The sequence below is a fragment of the Glycine max genome, chromosome 2, assembly GCF_000004515.6.
Source record: "Glycine max cultivar Williams 82 chromosome 2, Glycine_max_v4.0, whole genome shotgun sequence".
NCBI classification, from domain to species: domain Eukaryota; kingdom Viridiplantae; phylum Streptophyta; class Magnoliopsida; order Fabales; family Fabaceae; genus Glycine; species Glycine max.
In genome coordinates, this window is record NC_016089.4 from 15,907,250 (window position 1) to 15,929,470 (window position 22,221).

At 32.4% G+C, this 22,221-nt stretch overlaps 1 protein-coding gene, 1 non-coding gene and 1 pseudogene across 4 annotated transcripts; all 3 read left to right on the plus strand.

Moving 5' to 3' along the window:
• Positions 1–331: 331 nt before the first annotated feature.
• On the plus strand, positions 332–4,553 carry LOC100793172 (putative E3 ubiquitin-protein ligase RF298). Of its 3 annotated transcripts, XM_006575034.4 has the most exons (5): positions 332–590; positions 892–940; positions 1,251–2,260; positions 2,435–3,144; positions 3,807–4,553. In XM_006575034.4, exons 1-5 carry the CDS (start codon positions 569–571, stop codon positions 4,344–4,346), a joined length of 2,331 nt encoding a protein of 776 aa, XP_006575097.1. In that variant the 5' UTR covers positions 332–568; the 3' UTR covers positions 4,347–4,553. The 3 variants fall into 3 exon arrangements, with proteins under 3 accessions (XP_006575097.1, XP_014622843.1, XP_006575096.1); XM_014767357.3 differs by having other exon boundaries at positions 1,214–3,144; XM_006575033.4 differs by having other exon boundaries at positions 1,251–3,144.
• A 6,347-nt stretch (positions 4,554–10,900) lies between these two features.
• On the plus strand, positions 10,901–10,982 carry TRNAS-UGA (transfer RNA serine (anticodon UGA)). Its single transcript has one exon. It is a non-coding gene; the product is annotated as a tRNA-Ser (tRNA).
• An 8,680-nt stretch (positions 10,983–19,662) lies between these two features.
• The window catches only part of LOC100793708 (uncharacterized), a 3,814-nt pseudogene continuing 1,255 nt past the window's right edge, over positions 19,663–22,221 (plus strand).

Here is a 22,221-nt window from a genome sequence, read left to right on the forward strand (position 1 = left end):
CATTAGTTATATTTTTCAGTAGAATTTGCATTAAAAAAAGAACACTATCCCACCAAAAACTGCATATAAAGATCAGTCAAAGTGAATTCTCCTGTACAAATAACAAATTGAAGGAAATTATAAATGAAACAATTTAAAACAATACATAAATTTGCAAAACAATAGATAAGAACATTTTAGTCAAAAACTTATACAAGTTAAATACTTATTAATTCATGCAAAAAACTAATTAAAATCTTTTAATCTGTTGAAGGGGTAGATGTATGTGTGTGTGGTATTGTGAGCTAGGTTGGGTATATATAAGGCCGAATGGGGTTTTAAGTTGTAACTTTTAACCGCAAGCAAAGCAGTTAGCGCCTAACCCAATTCCCTTATGTATAAATAAATTAAAAAAAAAAAAAAAGGACCCTTCCAAAACCCAGAAAGAACCCAAAGAAAGAGTGTACGCGCACACACACAACAGAGGACAAGTGTTCACTCACTGTGTAAGCCAACAACATCTTCGACCCACCCCAGAATCCGCAACCTAAATTAATTTCCTCTTCCGTAACGTTCCCATTGCCGACCCATGGAAACAATGCGTGCGTCAGGTACCATTATGCATTCGCTTCCTATGTCGCCGATTACAAATTAATGTTTTTATTTATTTATTGTATTCAATGACCTTGTTTGGATGCTTTTTTATTGAGCCCAGCATTGGATTTTTCCTTGCATCGGTTATCTCTTTTCTTTTCTTTTCTTTTTTTCTGTGATGGGTTGTCAGTGTTCTATTGGCATGTGGATGCACTTGGCTTCCATTCTCGCTCTCTGCTTTCCCTATATAAGCTTTGCACATAAACTGTTTGTTTAAAGGGTTTCAATTTCTAACAAGGTCTTCTTTCTGAGTTTCAGATACTGGAAATTCCTCATTTTGCTCTCAGTCTTGCGGTTCTTGGCCGAGGTATGGTTTTTTTTCTTCTCTTCCTTCTCTTGTTGGATTGGGGTCCCTTATTTTTATTTTTAATGCGAAAGTGGAATTTATTGCTTTTTTTTTAATAACCATTTGTTTGATGTTGTTTTAAAAGGTTTTATTTGAATGGGTGTTAATTGTGTGTGGATTTCGTTCCCAATTTTATTGTGTTTATGTTTTGTTTGAATCCCCCAACCTTGCGAGCTATTTTTTAATCCCTTGTTATGCGTTTTTTTTTTGGACCTATGGTTTGTTTATTTGTAGATAGAGAATTGATAGGCAAAGGTTTTGTGGGTTTCAGTGTAATTGTTCCTGAAATGGACAAAACAGATGATGGCGAGGACAGACAGGATAAAGGGTGTAAGAACAAGAGAAAATTAACTCATCCTTCTATACTGCCTGCTAGTTTTCCATCATCTCTGATTGAGTTCCCTCGGTATCAATTACCGGTTCCACAAAGTGGCTTAAACGGATTTAGTCCATCTGAGTTGTGGGCAGAGTTGTTTAGAGAAGACGAACCTGAACTTTATATGCATGAGCTTGTGGATTGGAATGATCCTATTGCAAGCCAGCTTGAGGAACTACTGTTGTCTAATTTGCAAGCGATTTTCAGTGGTGCACTCAAGCGGGTTGTTGAATTAGGCTTTGATGCAAGATTGGTTGAAATGTCCCTTTCAAGGAAGGCCCTTTACATTGAGGAAGGAGACCCTGTCTCAAATATTGTACATCAGACGGTGAATGTTTTAAAGGGGGAAGATGATACTATTACAGATTTTATATTTGACAATTTTCAGCACTTGCTGCATTACACCATGGTGGAGATGATCAGTGTTGTTCGTGAAGTCAGACCCTCCTTGACAGTTGGTGAAGCAATGTGGCTTTTGCTGATATGTGACTTGAACCTTTCACTAGCTTGTGCAGTGGAAGATCGTCTGAGTGTTGTTTGTAATGGGGAAAACTCCACCAGTTCTTCCAGTCCCCAATCAAATTGCAGTTCACCAACTTTCCAGAAGGATTTGTCCACCAATCACCAGAATCAAAAGTCTGAAGAACCAAAGTTTGGAAGTTTCCAGAATTCTGCCAACAACCAAGGTCCTCATGCTTCAGGAGGGGTAAAAATTAAGGCAGAGAATGCTTCATTGCCAATTACTGCAGAGACATCCTCTGGAACTTCAGGGATTCCTGCCCACGAATGTAAATCAGGACCTTGTTCTAAGCGGCATAACAGGAAAGAAATAGCAGCACTTAGACAGAGATTCCTTCATATGGAGAAAACTTACAGGTCTTGTGGAAAAGGAAGTTTTAAATCAGGTAAGGTTACAAATGTTAGCAGTTTGGTTGTTGAAAAAAGACTCAAGCCACCATCTGAAATTCCTAATCAACAAATGAAATGTGGCTCCTCAAATATGATAAGCACAAAAGGAGTTCGTTCAGCAAATGTAGCATGCCATGTTTCAAACAATGATGCATCTGTTTTGCCTGCAGGAGGTAAGTCTGGAACATTACCTGCAAAGGATACAATATCTACTTCTCGGATGGTGAATGCAAACACTTCAACACCTGGCAATATGTCCAAACCAAAATCTGAGCTAAGCTTTTCTGTCAAGATTCTTGATTACTGTGCTGATATTCCTTTTGATGAGGCTTTGGGTAAGTATGTCCCACGGGATGAGAAGGATAGGCTAATTTTGAAGTTAATAACTCGAGTGCAAGAATTGCAGAATGAGCTACATGGCTGGAACAACTGGACAAATCAGAAGGTTATGCAGGTTACCAATAGGCTTGGCAAACTACAGGCTGAGTTTAAAACTCTGAGGAAGGAGAAGCAAGATGCTGAACTGTTGAAAAAAGATAAGAAAATTGTGGAGGAGAATGCTGTGAAGAGGATATCTGAAATGGAGAATGCCATGGAAAATACTAAAAAGCAAATTGAGAGTGCTGCTTCTGCTACTCTTGTGTTAGAGGCAGAAAATTCCTTGTTAAAGAAGGAGTTGGATGCTGCTAAGTTGTGGGTTGTAAAGTCAATGACAAGCCATCAACAAGCACTGGAGAGAGAGCAGATGGCTCTTAAACAGGCCCAGATATTGGAAAGCCAGAACAGTTTGCTTCGAGATGAGCTTGAGAGAGAGAAGCACAAATTATTTAATCTGCAACAGGAGCTACACAAAGAGACAAATCTTCAAGCCAAGGTTGAGGTATGTGACAAATATGAAAGTACTTAGTGACAAATAATATCAAGATATGTCCAAATAAAATCTGTTGAGTTTACTTTTATGTATTGTCAACATACATCCTGAGTGTCTTTGCCTTGTGATTATCTGTACACTGGCAGTCCTACTCTAAATCTTATGCACCCCACATGCATATTGCATAGGCACCTTGAACACTCATAGATACGTAAGTTTAACCTTCAAAATACTTTCAAACTAAATATATGTATATTTTTTTTTAATTTACATAATAGGTGGTTGACAATTATAATCATGTACTGGCAACATAGGAAAGATGCTAAGTTGTGCTATTTGAAGGATGTTCCTTCAGTCTTCTGTTGAGAAATACAAATCCTAAATCACCTTAAAATGTTTCTCCCATATTATTACTTCTCAATCTATTAAATGAATTCAACCAGTGCGTTGAAATTCTTTTTATTTGTTTAAAGGACAATTCATATATATTTGCATTATTTACTTGTAAAATGCATGATTGTTTCACTTGTTAAAGCTAATTGGTTTATTAATTTGTTTCACTTGTTTAAATAATAGCTTTTCTGTTATATCTGTGGTCCCATTGTTTATAATCGGTACTCAAACAGCTTATGATGTCTACTTCTATACTATAATTGGTGGAAATGTTACAGGGTAGATTGGCTAAAGAGAGAGCTGCAAAAGAAAAGCTCCTTGCACAGGCTGCATCCATTAAAAAGGAGAGAGAGCAACTTGAACAGCACATGAAATCTGAGGAGGATATGGCTAGAAAGAAGGCAGCTACTGATCTGCAGAAATATGTGGAAGATATTGGAAAGCTAGAGAAGGAGTTGGTTGACTTGAAACTAAAATCTGATTCTGAAAAAATAGCAGCACTTCGTAGGTGTGTTGATGTAAGGAATGATAGTTTCTCAAGAACCAAGAGTGCTCCAAACATGAAGGGAAACAAGAAATCTGATACGTCACAAACATTGGTGAGCTACCAAGACAAATTGGCTGCTGGAAGTTTGAGGCGTGAGCAGGAGTGTGTCATGTGCCTATCAGAGGAGATGTCAGTAGTTTTTCTGCCATGTGCACATCAGGTTGTGTGTCCTGAATGCAATGAGCTCCATGAGAAACAAGGGATGAAGGAATGCCCTTCATGTAGGGCCCCAATCCAACGTAGGATTCATGCTAGATTTGCTCGGCATTAGAGAGTATAGACTTTCCTGAATGAATGGGAATCGTGAAGAAATACATTATGTCCCCCCCCCCCTCCCCCCCCAAAAAAAAACAATAGGAAATAAACAAGAAAGAAAAACAGAATAGAGAAAGAAAGAACTGTCCCAAGAGACAGTTGAGTGTAAAGACTGTTTATGCTTTTTATATTTGGAAACATAAATCAGCACAATTAGTTTTTACATAATAGAGTAACTTGAATGATTTTAGATATTCTATCATTACATGCTGGGAGGTACAAATGAATGCAGGTTATAGATTTCCCATCTGGGCCATTCATTTTCTTATTTTAATGATGCCTTTTGACTCACTGGGTAATTGGAATCACGCCTCTTCATCTCTAATATCTACTTGTGCTTTTTTTTTTCCCCTCTTCGTCCAGGTAGGTATGTGAGATTTAAGGATCTCTAATATCCATTCTGCACCTTGAAGTGTATAAAATTGATTTGATTTAGACCATCTGTTTCTTATTCTTTAAATTAAATCATTAGATTATTGTTTCAATTTAACCATAGGATAATCGAGCTAAAGCAAAGAGAAATTCTTTGATCTTGAAGGGAGAATCCTCCAAAGATAGTTACCATTCAAATTCTGGAATCTCACATTCTCACTATCCATGTAGGTCCCATAACCAATTTAGGAGAAAAAAATTCTTGCAGGACACAAGAATTTTCTAAAAGAAATTGAAGTTTTAATTATTCTTTTGCTCCTTCTAAAGAGAGTGGGTTTTTGAGATGCTGGAGTATAAAATTCAAAAGAGTTGGGATATGGTCGGTAAAGTTAGAATTATTGATATGTCGAATGGATACTTTTGTTGCAATTCACATTGGTGGAGGATTACAATCATGCTTTGTTTGAGTGTTGTGGATGATGGCGGATCATTATATCATTCTGCAACATTAAAAACCTGCTTTCTTGGAAAGTACGAAGACTCAGAATGTGTAGTATGGGTTTGTTTCCTGTGTTTAGCCATGGAGCTTTATCATGAGAAATTCCTAAGGAGGGCAGGATACTGGTTAGGATCTTTCTTAAAAATTGATAATCTTACATCCATCCATTCCTGTGGTAAATTTGCACGATTATTGTGTTGAGTTTGATTTGCTTAAATTAGTCCCAATATTCGAAGCAACACTTATTGTGTTGAATATGTTGGGCTTCATTTGATTTGCTTCCATTGTTAAAAATGAGCACAAAGCTACTTAATGTGTAGAAAAAGGATGCAAGCTGATCTTGAGTGGAGGAAACCCATGACGAAAATTCCTATTCAGTGCTTTCCAGGGCCGATGTTATTAATATTAACGTTTCTACTAATATTGGGCAACCTACTATGGCAAGTAATAATTTAGAAAAATTTGGAAAAAAAATTATTTAGGTCCATGGATGACTGGAAAAAAAACCCTGCTAGAAAGGTTTTGAAAAGACATTTATAGTATGTTTGGATTTGTGTTTTCCAACCACATCCAACACCAAATTCATGTCAAGTAAGCCAAACTAATGTGGAAGCTATACAAATTTCCTTCGGTAGAATGTAGATCACACCAACCTACATTATAGTGAATATTGTATTTAAAATTAAAGACTCACGTTACGTCAATCTTGTATAATTTCATGAAGAGACTTTAACTAATGGTAGGGTTCACGTTGATAACAATGATACTCAATAGAATCATGTGGGTATAAACAATGGTGTGCATGTACAACAAATATTAAAGGATCCACGTGTTGACAAAAATAAGAAGGTTGTAACGAAACCTAATAGGCAGAAACAACCTAGAGGAAGGAAAACATGAAAAGTTAAAAAGCAAAGCACTAGCCATGTGATTGTAGTGTCACATGCAATAGAACTTTCTATGATCCTAAAAAAAAAGATTTTGGTTCTTGGTTGACTGCAAAAAAAATGACTATAAAAGTTATGAAAAGGCATTTATCGCTTGTAAATAAGGAGTTTGCATGCGTGAATCATAAAAATATTGTGTCTAATGTTAAAAGTTCACGTTATGTATATCTTGCATAATTTTAACAATGGTGCTCAACAAAATCATGTGGGTATGAATAATGTCTGCAAGTACAACAAAAAGTAAGGGACTCAAATACTGGAAAAAAAGTAGGTTGTAACGAAACCTCATGAGCACAAAAAAGCTAACGGAGGGGGAAAGGGAAAGGTTAAAACGTAAAGCATTGCCCACGTGATTGTAGGATCATATGCAGTAGAACCTTCTACGATCTAGGAATAAAAGATATTGGTTCTTAGATAACTACAAAAAATGACGGGAAATATTACAAAAGGACATTTATTGCATGTTAATAAGGAGATTGTAGGTGTGAATCTTAAGAATATTGTGCAAGATGTTAAAAGCTCATGTTACGCAAATCTCACACAATTTCATGAGGACATTTTAATTGATGGAGGATTCCGCATTGAAAACTCTATTGCTCAACAACAAAGGGTAAGGAACCCACATGCAAGCAATAATAAGATGATTGTAACGAAACCTGAACACAAAAAACCTAATGAAAGGCACAAAATCTAACAATGTGGGAACATGAAAAGTTAAAAAACAAATCACTTACCACATGATTGCAACATCACATGTAGTAGAACCTTCTACAATTCAGACAAAAATTGATTTTGGTCCTTGGATGACTAAAAGAAATGGCTAGAAAGGTTACAAAATGACATTTATTGCTTGTTATTAAAGAAATTATGCGTGTGAATCATGAGAATATTATGTTTGATGTTAAAAGCTCACTTTACACGAATCTTGCATAATTTCATAAGGAAAGTTTAACTAATAGAAGGCCCCACATTGATAACATTGTTGCTCAACAAAAATGATGTGGGTATGAGTAATGGTGTGAAAGTACAACAAAGGGTAAGGGACCCACTTCTTGCGAATAATAAGCACGTAACAAAATCAAATGGACACAAAAAAACTAATGAAGGGAAAATGGGAAAGTTAAAAAGCAAAGCACTAGTCATAGGATTGTAACGTCATATGTAGTAGAGCCTTCTACTATCTAGGAATAAAAGATATTGGTTCTTAGATAACTACAAAAAATGACAGGAAATATTACAAAAGGACATTTATTGCATGTTAATAAGGAGATTGTAGATGTGAATCTTAAGAATATTGTGCAAGATATTAAAAGCTCATGTTACGCAAATCTCACACAATTTCATGAGGACATTTTAATTGATGGAGGAGTCTGCGTTGAAAACTATGTTGTTCAACAACAAAGGATAAGGGACCCACATGCAAGCAATAATAAGATGATTGTAACGAAACCTGAACACAAAAAGCCTAATGAAAGACACAAAATCTAACAATGTGGGAACAAGAAAAGTTAAAAAACAAATCACTTACCACATGATTGCAACATCACATGTAGTAGAACCTTCTACAATCCAGACAAAAATTGATTTTGGTCCTTGGATGACTAAAAGAAATGGCTAGAAAAGTTACAAAATGACATCTATTGCTTGTTATTAAAGAAATTATGTGTGTGAATCATGAGAATATTATGTTTGATGTTAAAAGCTCACTTTACACGAATCTTGCATAATTTCATAAGGAGAATATTATGTTTGATGTTAAAAGCTCACTTTTTGTGTTCAGGTTTCATAATGTTAAAAGACATTTATTGCTTGCTAACATGGAAGCTATAAGAATTTGCTTCAACAAGATGTGGATCACACCTACCTACATTTATTCATGCCTATTAATAAGGAGATTGTGATAGTGAATCATGAGAATATTGTCTTTGATATTAAAGGCTCATGTTTCACAAATCTTGTACAATTTCATGAGGAGGATTTAATGGATGGTGGGACCCATGTTGATAACAACAATACTCAAAAAAATCATGTGGGCATGAGCAATGGTGTGCATGTACAACAAATGTTAAAGGATCCACGTGTTGGCAAAAATAAGAAGGTTATAACGAAACCTAATGGACACAAACAACCTAGTGGAAGGCAAACATGGAAAGTTAAAAAGCAAAGCACTAGCCATGTGATTATAGTGTCACATGAAATAAAGCCTTCTACGATCCTAAAAAAAATTGGGACTTGGTTGACTATAAAAAAAATGACTTTAAAAGTTATAAAAAGGAATTTACTGCTTGTTAATAAGGAATTTGCATGTGTGAATTATGAAGATATTGTGTCTAATGTTAAAAACTCATGTTACGTATATCTTGAACAATTTTATAAGGAGACCTTAACTGATGAAAGAGCCTATGATAATAGTGGCGCTCAATAAAATCATGTGGGTATAGGTAATGTCTACAAGTACAACAAAAGGTAAAGGATCCAGATGCTAGAAAAGTAAATTGTAACAAAACCTAATGGACACAAAAAAGATAACCGGGGGAGTGGAGGGGGGGGGGGGAAGGTTAAAACGTAAAGCATTGGCCACATGATTGTAGAATTACACATAGTAGAGCCTTCTACCATCTAGGAATAAAAGATATTGGTCCTTGGATAACTATAAAAATTACTACAAAGATTACAAAAGGGCATTTATTGCATGTTAGTAAGGATATTGTAGGTGTGAATCTTGAGAATATTGTGCAAGATGTTAAATGCTCACGTTACGCAAATCTTGCACAATTTCATGAGGACACTTTAACTGATGAAGGAGTCTACGTTGATAACTGTGTTGCTCAACAAAAGGGTAAGAGACCCACTTCGTGGGAATAATAAGCACGTAATGAAATCTAATGGACACAAAAAAGTTATGAAAAGAAAAATCGGAAAGCTAAAAAGCAAAGCACTAGTCATAGGATTATATCGTCATATGTAGTAGAGCCTAGCTTCTACAATCTAGGAAAAAGAAAATGGATAACTAAAAAAATGGCTAGAAAGGTTACGAAAAGACATTTATTGCTTGCTAATAAATAGATTATAAGTGTAAATTATGCACATATTGTATCTGATGTTAAAAGAATGCTCATGTTATGCAAGCCTTGCACAATTTCTTGAGGAGGCTTTAACTGAAAGAATGGTTCACATTAATAAGAGTGTTGCTCAACAAAATCATGTGGGTATGAGTAATGATGTGCAAGTACAACAAAGGGCAATGGACCCACATAATGGCACAAATAAGCAAGTTGCAACAAAATCTAATGGACACAAAAAGCTAGTGAATGGAAAAGTTAAAAAAATGAAGCATTAGACATGTTTTTATTTATATTTTATCGATAAATGTTAGTTTTATTAGTAGAGAAAATCAAACTCATCACTTATTTTTTCTTTTCTTCCCCCTTAATCATTCAACTTATCTTATATCTTTCTAAGTACTCATGTGTTGTAGCATCATATGCATTATATCCTACTATAATCCATAAAGAAATAAGAATACTAACATGGATTCAAACAATGTTTATGCATGTTGTTACGAGTCACAAAACATAATAAAAAGTGCATGAATTTTATGCAGCTTACTCAACATCACAATAAAAAAATTCATTATTTTCTCTCTGTGAAGTACATTACATGCATATATATTGATACTTTATTTAATTAATATATATATATATATATATATATATATATATATATATATTATAATATTATATAACTCTGTATTTTAAGGTGTAACATGTAATATTATGAATATAATTTTTTTTCATAATTATTTTTTATTATATTATGGATTGTTTTTTTAGGTGTTTATATTATGTATTATTATAAATTATAAATTATAAATTAAGAAATAATTTAATTATATAATTATTAAATTATAGAATAATAATAAAATAAACTATACGATCATTCAAAATTCTAAAGATAAAAAATGTCACATCTTATTGACTTTTTTTATTTGTTTAAATTTTCATTTTCTATTTCATTCAAATTCTAAATATTTGATTTTAATTATTATAATTAAAAATAATTTCTGTTTAGTATAACCACATGATTGTGTTTATGGTTATCATTATTTTTGAATTATTATAAAAGTGAAAAATAAATTAAGATACGCACAAAATTTCAAAACAGTTATGAATTTTTAACATCAAATTAGATTAATTGTTTTAATGCTATTCTTTTTCATTAACTCATTTTCATTGTATTATTCCCCTCAGAAATTTAGATTAATATTGACTATCAATTAATTTTAACATTGCAAATAAATTAATATGAACCGAAACATACAAAAATAAATAAAATTTGTTAGCCTAAAAATAAAATTCTAATAGCTAGGCTAGGCCCAGTTCATTTGAAGAAAAGAAGAAATAATGACAAAATAAATATAAAGTAAAAAATAAGATAACATGTTCAATCAAAAATCCCTAATGCAGCTTGAAAGAAAAAAAAAAGGGTTTTGTTGCTTGGGTTGTGTAATAATATTATGAAAATCTAATTTGCCCATACTTTAGACGGAAAAGTTTCTGACAGGACAAAAAAAAATCTAGAATTACTTACTATATTAAGATAAGATATTGGAGTTGTCGTAAATATGAAAAAACAGGGTCAGGTGTAATAATTTGTTATAAATAAAAATAAAGTAAATGCCTAAAACAACAAGTCGATATGTCCGAGTGGTTAAGGAGACAGACTTGAAATCTGTTGGGCTTCGCCCGCGCAGGTTCGAACCCTGCTGTCGACGTAACTTTTTTATGCTGTTTGTGTGTTGTGTGTTGTGTGGTGTGTTTTGTGTATTGCGTTGTACTTCAAGTGCGTATTGGGAAATGTTTCTTTCACATGGCATTTCTCTCAAATAACATAATACATTAATTATATCTCTTATTTTTCTTGTGCACTATGCAAATGGTCCACATTTCCCTGTTATGTAAGGTGACATTAATTATAACTTATAATGATTATTATATATTATCTATATTCAATTTGGGTTTTGAGTTTGTAAATCGTTACATATTCCAAGCAAATCTCTTATTAAGGAAGCTGTGAAAGCTAATTTGATTTCGGGCGTGGAAGGATACTCGGCAAGAGGGGCTTATGACACCATACATTGTCAATCGCAACCACCTGATACAGATTTCTTCAAATCCCTTTGGAGAACCAAAGCTCCCTCAAATTGGCCTTTGCGTGGAAGGTAGCACTTCACAGAATTCCTACAAAGAATGGTTTGAGTAGAAGGAATATCCAGCTTGCAGATTTGCATTGCCCTCTGTGTGGGGTGGACCCTGAATAATCTTCCCATCTTCTATTTGGTTGCAGCTTCTCTTACAATGTTTGGCAGAGATGCTATGCATGGTTTGGTTCTCAGCAAGCATTGCCTGCAGACTACTTCACACAGTTTTGGCAGCATGGTGGCTATGTGTGGGGGGGCAAAGATCAAGAAGGAATGGATGGTTGTATTGTTAGCAATGAGGTTGTTTTTAATGATGTTCAGTGTTGTCCCCAAAAGGTGCTAGACCAAATCATGTTCAGATAATGGTGTTGGGTTATGACAGATGCAACCTCTCCTCTGCTTAAAGAACATTCTATGATAGCTTGTGGACAAGTGTTTAGTGCTACGATCATTAGTATAGTAGCATCTTTTAGCGGGAGGGGTAGTTATTGTGTTGGGCTATGGGGTTGATGCAATTCATAAAGTGTTGGTGATAGCTACAGGAACTAAAAAATAAGCTAAAATTATATTGGAATGGTTCTGATACCCATTTTATTCTATTGCTTCCTTTATATAGCCTTTCTACAAGATATTTTCTGCTAAGTTGTTATAACAGACTTTCGAATTTGTAAAACTATTACAGGTATCAATTAAAACGTGGGAAATTACTTTTGGCGCTTAATGAGTAAGATTCTAGAAGCTGTGTAATGGGCATGTTCTCACACGTAATCTGCAAGGTATTTGGGCCTGTGAGTGTCACGTTTGCTTCTGCTATTCATAGCTGTGAATTCCTCTTTGTTGTCTGTTGTGTCGTTTGGGACTGCTGCAGTCTCTATGTGTTCTGTTATTTGGATGTTGCTATCAGTTGGCTATGGGGTTGATGCAATTCTGTTTGGTGAAAACTGATCACGTCTTGTGGTGATGGCTACTTCTTTCCCCCTTATTAATATAGTATATTATTGGCCTCTCAAAAAAAAAAAAAAAAAGAAAATCCAAGCAAATCACTTTTATCATATTTATCAAGCGCATTCTCTATATAATGTTAGTGCGGTATTAATCTTTGTGTGTGTAAGCATTCATAAAGAAAAACCTAGTCTGGCATAATAATATTAACTGGTTGATTAATAATTGCTTAATTGTGATATACTCGTCCTGTTTCTAATTGTAAATCCCTTTTTAGAAATTTATTTGTCCTTTTTTATAAGATTATTTTTAAATTTTTAAATGCATTAATTATTTCTTTCTTATATATTTTTAATTTTCTCTCTTCAAATATTAAAAAAATAATTAAGGAAATAGAGAGAAAAAAAAGAATAATTTTAAAATGATAATACAAATAATTTAATAAATTTAATATAATTAATTACTTTTCTTAAAGGATATGAATTAGTAAAAAAAAATTATAATTAGAAACGGAAAAAGTATATAAACTCATGGCCGAAATATTCTGATCCTCTGGAGTTTGGACTGACCAAACCAGCTCAAGTTGTCAACTTTAGATATGTTATGGATTTGATTCTTTTAAAGTGTGAAGTGTAATAAAAAAAAAAGAAGTTAAAGTACAATAATAATGGTTAGATAGTAAAATATATGAAAAATAAAAAATAAATTATGAAGTTTGTAAAACTAAAATTGTTAGCTTTCTAATTAATGGTTTTGTGACCTAAAGAGCACTTTGCATTCCACACGCTTAAGTCAAATTCCATACACTCACATGACACATGAATAAAATACAATTGAAGGATCATATTTAGCAGGTTCTTTCTTGGGCATATAATATATGATCCAACCTAATGATGAAAACTAAAGTATATTGCTGTAATGGTGTCACTTAGGGAGCAGGGACACGTTTACACTACCAGTATCGAGTATTAGGTTTCCGCGTAATGACCCTCTTTAATGACATGGAAACATGTATAGAACCATTTTCATAAAACAGAAATTCTGGACATGATTCAGACAGGTTTAGCTAAGCTCGTGAATTATATCATCAACTTGGGGTGCTCAATTATCCGTCTTTGGGCAATTTGAGTCATTGGCATGGTATTCCCTTTCAGAACAGTCTCTGAGGTAATGAATAATGAATTCTATCTGTCCAATTAATTGAATGGTACATTCATAATAATGTTTATCCGTACGTTCCTTGAGGAGTTGATATAATGATATAGGAACTTGTTTTAAAAATTTGGAACTGCCACTTCAAAACGCTTGCATTCAATATTGTATATATGTAAGCCATACCTATATATAGAGCCATACCCTAATAATGCATTTTTATATATCCTATACAGAGTTGGCTAAAACTGATCATTAAATTAATTAAAGGATGCATACATTATTAGTTATGTGCAATATCCGTATAGTATAAGATTCTTTTATTCATGAAATGTAGACGTGTGTTAAACTGGATCATCTGAGTCCTTTGACTTCTGTTAAGAGACTCTTTTTCTTTGCAAAACCGTTCTGGAAATTAAAGTAACTTGGTTGTTTCAAGGCTCGAGTCATTAGGAGTGAAAAAAGCAGAAACCGAAGAGAAGTGTCAACTGACTCTCCCTCTCATTTAATTTCATGTTTCCTGATATAAGTGATCACATTCTAATTTCTAAATAGATATCATGTTATCACCTAGAACATCAGAAGCACAGATCCTTGTCTACAAAACTGTACGTTTCCTTAATTAGAGGAAGAGGAAAGATAAACCAGAGTATTGAAATTTGCTGATAAAGCAGAATTAAGTACTTTTTAACAATTATTTTGGAGTCACTAGATTATTTAATTACAGACCTGATTTTTTTTTACAAACTTTTCATATGAATAAATAGTCTATCATAAATTGTCAAATTACGGCGACCTTCTTATACCAAATCCATGCATTTGATATCTGTTGATACACAAAAGTCTAGCTAGACCCACATTATTAACTACTTGAGTGTGGTGGTTTGTGATGCATCAATCCCACGAGGTCCAATGATCATATGCACATGCACAAGTCTTAGCCTCTTACTGGCTTGTTTGAAAGTTTTTAAAATAAGTTCATACATACATATACATATATACATATACATATATATATATATATATATATATATATATATATATATATATATATATATACACACACACACGTGTATAGAAATACCCAAAAAAATACAACATGTGGATACCATTTGTCTACATTTTATAAAATCATTGTTACACTATTATGCAAGCCCGGGCCTAGACTAGCTCACATTTTAAAGAGACCAATCTTCATGCCTTTCTCTTTCAGACTTCTTATGCTCGTGCTTCTTTTCCTACAGAAAGTGACTATACGTGATGATTAGTTTTACATTATTATATGGCAAACATATATATTCCTGCGCCAGTGTGACTGTGGTGCATTAAGCGTGTAGGATACATTTTGAAACAGACCTTGTTGTTTTACTATATTGTTTTTTGATCATTATATTTAGGCAGATATAAGTCTAATTGTTGAGCGTGAAACTCTATTTGAATCTCCTATTGCTTTTACATATATATGACATTACCATGTTATGTCTCTGCAAAATTGGTGGACCAGTGCACAGATAATAAAGATCATTTACAAAAGGAATATTTATATATATAATTAAACCGATCAAACTCGAACAAGATGATTCATATTTTATCTTGTCACTATTCGCATTTATCATATCTGGAACATGTTTATCCCGTTAACGGATAAGTATCGAATTGGAAAACTCATCAATAGTGTAATCCTAAAATAATTATGAACAACATAGGTTTAAATATGTTTATGATTTTTTTAATTTTTTTTTATAATTTTAGTACCCGTAAGTTATTACTTTTTTTAATTTTTATTAATATAAGATATTTATTTCATTTTTACTTTGTAGCTGTAAGTTTATGTTTTCAATTTTAGTTCAAGTTTGTATTTATAGGAATAAAAATTGAAAAAATATAAATCTACAATTAAAATTAAAAAAATACAAATTTATTGAAACTAAAATAAGAAAAATAAATTTATAAAAACTAAAAATAAAAAAAAATTGTTACCTTACCAAAATCAAACAAAAACAAATAAATGTCAATAACTTTTCTTTATTCACTTCGGGGTTTTCTAATTTGTCCCAAGGATTAAACAATCCTATTGCACTTTATAAGTACACTTCTCCCATGTAATTTAAGATGATTTGTCGCAGATATCAATTACACCAATGAATTTATTTAATCCCACTTTTACTTGAAATAAGTTAGACAACTCCGCTCACTTCTATTCTATTTTTTTTTCCTGTCTACTTATTTTTCATCTCATCATTTCTCACGAAATTTCTTCTTCATTTTCACATCTTTCCTCACTTCTATTGTCTTTTTTATACGGTGGAAAAATAACACTCCACTTCTATGATCCAAAAGTCAGTTTTTAGAAATTGTTTTATAAATCAACTTTTTGAAAAATCGAAAACACAGTCACGTACACTATGAGACTCTCAATCTCCTCACTGTCACTAACTTTTAATATTAATCATCCATCTATAAGGTCCAATTTTATAGTTTTTATTTCTTACCATGATTTTAAATTCTAGTTACTGACTTATGATCGTAGTTGTGGTAAGTAAAAAATCTTTTATATTACAGACAATTACCAAAAATATTATTGATGCGATTACAATTACAGTTGCTATGAGTCAAAAACGTTTGCGTTGCAGCTGCAATTGCAATTGGAGACTATAATTTAAAACTATGTTCCTTAAAGTGTTTTTCACTTTATTATCATAAAAAATAAGAACTATAAATTTTAGTCATACAATTATATGAATTGTCAAGATAAAAAATAGTCAATGGCCACATGATCATATGACACTTAAAAAAATCATGTGCATTTATCATTTAATTTTGATAATCCAAATGTGATTTAATGATTTATGTTTATTGTTCTGGTTTCTCAATATTACAAGAAATCTAAGAAGTCTTCTTATTTTTTAAGAATGTGAAAATTATAGGCCAGAGCCATACAACTATATAAGTGATCAAGATTAAAAGTTACTAATCCTGAACTTATATAAGCAAGAAAATTATCTTATATGTTCAACTTAAATATAAATAAATCTAATTAATTTTATTTAATTTAATGTTATTATTTTTAAAACACCATCATTTAATTCTAATCATGTTTTCAATGATTTTTTTATATGATAGAATGTGATTGCAATATAAGATCGTAGTTGAACATATCCATCAAGTTCGAATTGACTTAACATAAGACCTATTAATGGGAAAGTGCCATGGAAAGCAACAAAAGTTCACATATACCACAAAGTTCCAATAAAAGATATTTTAAAAATAATTTTATATTTTTACTTGAGATTGAAAAAATTAAATGATATCAACTAACTTTCTTAATTAGTGTAAAGTTAATTATGTTTACTTATATAAGAATGAAATTTGAGTTACTGGTTACATGATCAATTAAAAATTGTGATGCTGCCAGGCACACACATATTTATAATGAGAACAATGTGTTATCATTTTTAAAATATAATAACTATTTAAATTTAAGTCATATATAAATGGTTAAAATTAAAAATTGTTTAGCAGTTATATGCATGCTTTTAAAAAATAAACCGTATTTATCTTTTAATCTTGACTTTTTTTTTGGTGATCTCTTTTAATCTTGACTATTTAATTATAATATAATAGTTTATATTTATTATTTTTACTTTTCATAACTAAGTATTCTCATGTGATTTTTCTCTTTTTATTTTTCCCACCTAATCTTCCTCCATATAGGCGAGTTTTAGAAAAAGCCCAAGAACTAGGCTTGAAGCTTCATTTAGATCGATTCTAGTGGTCGCACCAAGTTTTCTTTGTCGGGCATGGAGAAAGCTCCATGGATTGACCCGTTCAACAACCCTAATTCATTGTTATTGAGGCTATTCTCTCGAAAGAAAAGTGTGATAGAACTCAGCCTATCAAATAAACAAAAACTAAAGTACTATATGCTAGCGTCTTTAACTTTCTTTGAAGGTTGATTTTCGAGTGGAATAATTTTGATCTTGAAAGTCATTTAATATAAGATTATTATAGTAATTTATGATTAATTTTAAAATAATCATTTATCTTTCCTCTCTCATCTATATGAGCATTAAAACTATTTATAGTAAATTACATTGTTTTTATATTTTTTTCAACCAAATTGTTGCTTTCTTTGAATCACATTTTCTTTTTGAAAAATAACGTTTTTGTAATCTTTATGAAACAAATATTTTTATTTTCTTTTTTTAAAGGTAATCATATCTTTTAAAAAAATTACGTAATCTTTTCTTTATATTCAATTATATTTTTATTGTGTATTTTATAAAAATCAGCTTTTTCATATTAATTTGATTTATTTCCACTTAATATGTTCCTGAAATTTTAAAAAATACTATAAATTAAAATTTACATTTATTTTTATAGTACGAAATTTTCATAATATATTTATATTAGGATGATAAAAGAGAGGAGAGAGATTGAAAAGTTATTATTTATGAGAGAGAAAAAAATTGATAATTTAATAGTCTATCTTATGACGCCTTTTGATGATGGTAAGAAATATAAAACCATTTAATTATAACTATTAGATTAAAATTAACGTTGAAATTACATACCATTTAATTATAACTATTAGATTAAAATTAACGTTGAAATTACATATTCATTTACAAAATTCATGCTATCTTTTATTAAAAAAGTAACAAATCACATTAAATTTGTAATTGACTGTGCAATCTAAAACGGTAATTTTATTTTAATGATTATATTTAAGTATTATCATTTAAAAAAAAAAAATCACTCTGAAAGTACAAGAATTACAATATAAAAACACAAAATAGATAGATAAATGTTGGCATGCTTTTATATATATATATATATATATATATATATATATGATGAACACTAAAATTAGCTCACTCGCTTGAATAGAGTGTGAGATATCATAAATTTTTTTGATATTTATTCCTCCTGAATAAAAAAAAACTAAATATTAATTAATGATCATATAACCATTAAAAAAGACTTAATTATATATTTGTTTCCTTAATAATAATTTAAAGTTTAATTGATTTCTTAAATTATTAAAATATTTAATTATTTAAATCATAACAATTGAAAATAATAACCACTAAAATCTGTCACTATATTTATTATTTATTTTTAAAATAAAAATATAAAAATAAATATAGTTGTGAAAAAGTGACAGTTTATAAATGCAAGTTTAATTATTATTATAATTTTAAAAAAATAGCCCCTATCACCTCAAATCAATTCCAATCGAAACTCTAACTACCCCCAAAAATCAACACAATCGAAACCCTAATCCCAAATCCTCCAAACCAATACGGGGGATCTTCCACCTCCAAACCAATCGAAAAAATTACTTTCAATTTTGAATTCTTATAAAAAGAAATATGTATTTATTTATTCTGATTCCTTACGATAATTAATTAAGTATTTTCAGCAAAGTAGTTGCATAAATGCACGCACACGATATCAGTAGGGAGAAAAAGCTAAATTATCCTTTTTCTAAAATGGTGGAACCTAAGAGCAGTACAGAAAGGTGTGTGCTAATTTTCCCTGCCAATATTCCACCTTTGTTTGCGCTTCACAAGGTGTTTCTTAAGTCGATGAAATGAGGTCCCCAGTCCAACTCACATTGGATTGGGATTTTTAATTTTTATCACACACGAGAAGTTCTCACGTCAAAACTGCAGAGTCAACAGTCATAATAACTCTTTAGTCTATGGATTATTAGGTTCATAGGAGATGGGTACGCCGGGTTTCCTGTGATGTGGAGTTCCAAATAAGAATCTCACTTGCATGGCCAGGAGGAGCTGAAGTTGTTGTTGGCTCATTTAATTTATTGTCATAACCACTAATATATTTTTTTCTTTCATTCGCTTAATTGGCTTACCTGTGTGTCTTAGTCAAACAAGAAAAACAATAAACAATAGTAGTACAATGCTACCAACTTTGCACAATTCACTTGTGTGATTGCAACTGCAATGTATTCAGGTTAAACATTTCTCTATTGATAATGATTTATAAAAATGCAACGAGTTTAAACTACATCAACAAGTTTTACATGTAGTTTAAATTAATAACCTTATTACTGCGCGGTAAAGAACATAAACGACATTGCCCTTGTGTGTTGTGTCCACTAAACACCTAAAAGCAACCCAATAATCTTATTTATTTTTTTTGTAGCAGTTGGGGATGAGCGTGACAGTGGCCACAAGCATCTCCCGTCCCTCTTTTTTTCTTGTCTATGTGCTAAATTATGGCATCCTCCTCAAAATCTTAATAACTATTAACTATTCTATTTCCCTATAAGATTTCATTCGGAAATGCCAAATGCCAAATGCTACCAACTCATTTCCTAGAAGCCCCCTTCCCCTTTTCTACTCAACTCTTCCGACAAAGCAAGCCTTCAACTAGTCCCTAATCTAATCACAAAATCCACAACACAAGACAGAGTTAAAAACAACTCTGCAATTAAACTCCACATCTTATGATCTCCCCAAGGCAAGACCCTCTTCTGCCCCACACCCACTTCTCCACCATGCTCAAGCTCCTCAACAAGAACCTCCGCCTCCTCCTCCGCCGTCTCCGGTGGCCAATTCGCCGCCGCTCAAAGTCCAAAGTAGTAGTGATCAACAAGCTCGGGAAGAACGCCCTAAAAGCCCAAACCGAAGCAAGCACGAATTTTTCCTCCATGGTTCATCCCAACGCGCAATTGGGTACTCCGAAACCCATTCGGGTCGCGACCTTCAACGCCGCCCTGTTCTCCATGGCACCGGCGCTCCCGAAACCCAAACCCACGTTCGAGGACCAAAACGGGGTCGCTTCGAACCCCGAAAACCTGAATTCGCGATCCAAGTCCACGAAGGAGCGTCCCAGAAGCATACTGAAACAATCGCAATCGCAATCGCAGTCGCAGTCAGTGAAGAACAGAGTAAACGACAGCGACACCAACGTGGGGAGCAGACAAGAGGCGGCGAGGTTGGCGAAATCGAAGATGAGGGTTTCCATAAATTTACCAGACAACGAGATATCGCTGCTGCGAAGCCGACAATCGAGCTTCTCGGAACACGACAAGGCCTCCTCGTGGGTAGGTGGTGGGGCCCACGTGAGTAACAGAACTGTGGTTGAGGTTCTGAAGGAAGTGGACGCTGATGTTTTGGGGCTGCAAGATGTGAAGGCCGAGGAAGAGAATGGGATGAAGCCATTGTCGGATTTGGCGGCGGCGCTGGGAATGAACTACGTGTTCGCGGAAAGCTGGGCACCTGAGTACGGCAACGCTGTCTTGTCCAAATGGCCCATCAAACGCTGGAACTCTCACAAAATCTTTGATCACACTGATTTCAGGTCAACTTTTATTTTTAACCACTCTTTTTACTAGCTTTTCATAATGCTACACACATTTATTTCTGTGCACTTTGTTAGTTTATGTTAACGTTGAATTTGGGTCCGTCATCGGTGGAATCGAATACGACCTGAACAGGGAAGTGAAATCATGGTAGTTTTCATTGTTCAAACAAAACCAATGCAACTTAATCATGATTGAATTTAATAATCACTTTATCATTTTGCACTTTTTAAATAATGGAAAATAATAAAGAAAATATTCTATTAACTGATCCATTACTATATAATCATAAATTGTTATATATAATTAATTTTATTTTAAGAAAAAGACTATCTATTTAGAAATCAAAACAGTTTTACAGTGTTTTGTTATCTCATTGTATAAATAACCATTAAATACTTTAACTTTTTTTTTTTTTTACTTTTACAAGACAATTTTAAAAGTCATATGCATTATTAATTTTTATTTGTTAGACAATGAAAATTTATTACATTTATAGTACATACAAATTAAACTCATAAACATATTCTTCTTTTTTATTATAGTGCATTTCATTATATTTTATCTGTTATTAAGTTTTCAAACATTTTATTACCAACAAAAAATTAATATTTAAACATTTGAATAATTTAAAGTCAAAATTTTGTTGACAATATTTTAAAACAATTGATTTATATAGTTAAATTAAACCGTACATTTCCAGCAGCCTGACTCGCTTATAAAAATGCGATTACTTTACTATTATAAATACATTATACATAGAGCAGGTATTTTCCTTTCAATTTTTTTATGTCGTAACTCGTAATGGAACCACACGAAAACATTTTTTAAAAGAAAAAGAAATAAAGTTGTAACACCTTTTGGTTTACTTCTCTTGTATGTATTTCGAAGAAACTTCTTCGTGCTTGCCATTGCAAAGAAAAATGAAAAAAGATAATCACTTTTTCTGCTCATAAAGTGACCAATTATTCCAAAACTTTTTCAACGAAAAAATAATTCTTGAACTAACACATGGGAAGTTTCGAAAAACCATACATAAGATTTCTCATTCATTAACTACTGGTCCAAACCAATATGCTTAAGCAATGATCGACCTCCCACTTAGCTTTACGCAAAAAGTTTAGTGCTAACATCAATCATCCTGAAACTGCTATTCACGTCTTTTATTCTTTCTTTCCTTGTTTTTTCTTCTACGTGCCAACGGCAATGATAGATGCACGGCATGCCAACTGTAATAGCTGTACGCAGCGAGGCATTGATCCCCACCTACTCCTTAACGATTCTATGATGTCATCACTCATCAATTGTTCCCTTTAGATTTATATTTTATTTTGAATCTTTTTAGAAATTTATAGATGCATAATTTAGTAGTACTCATTAAAATAT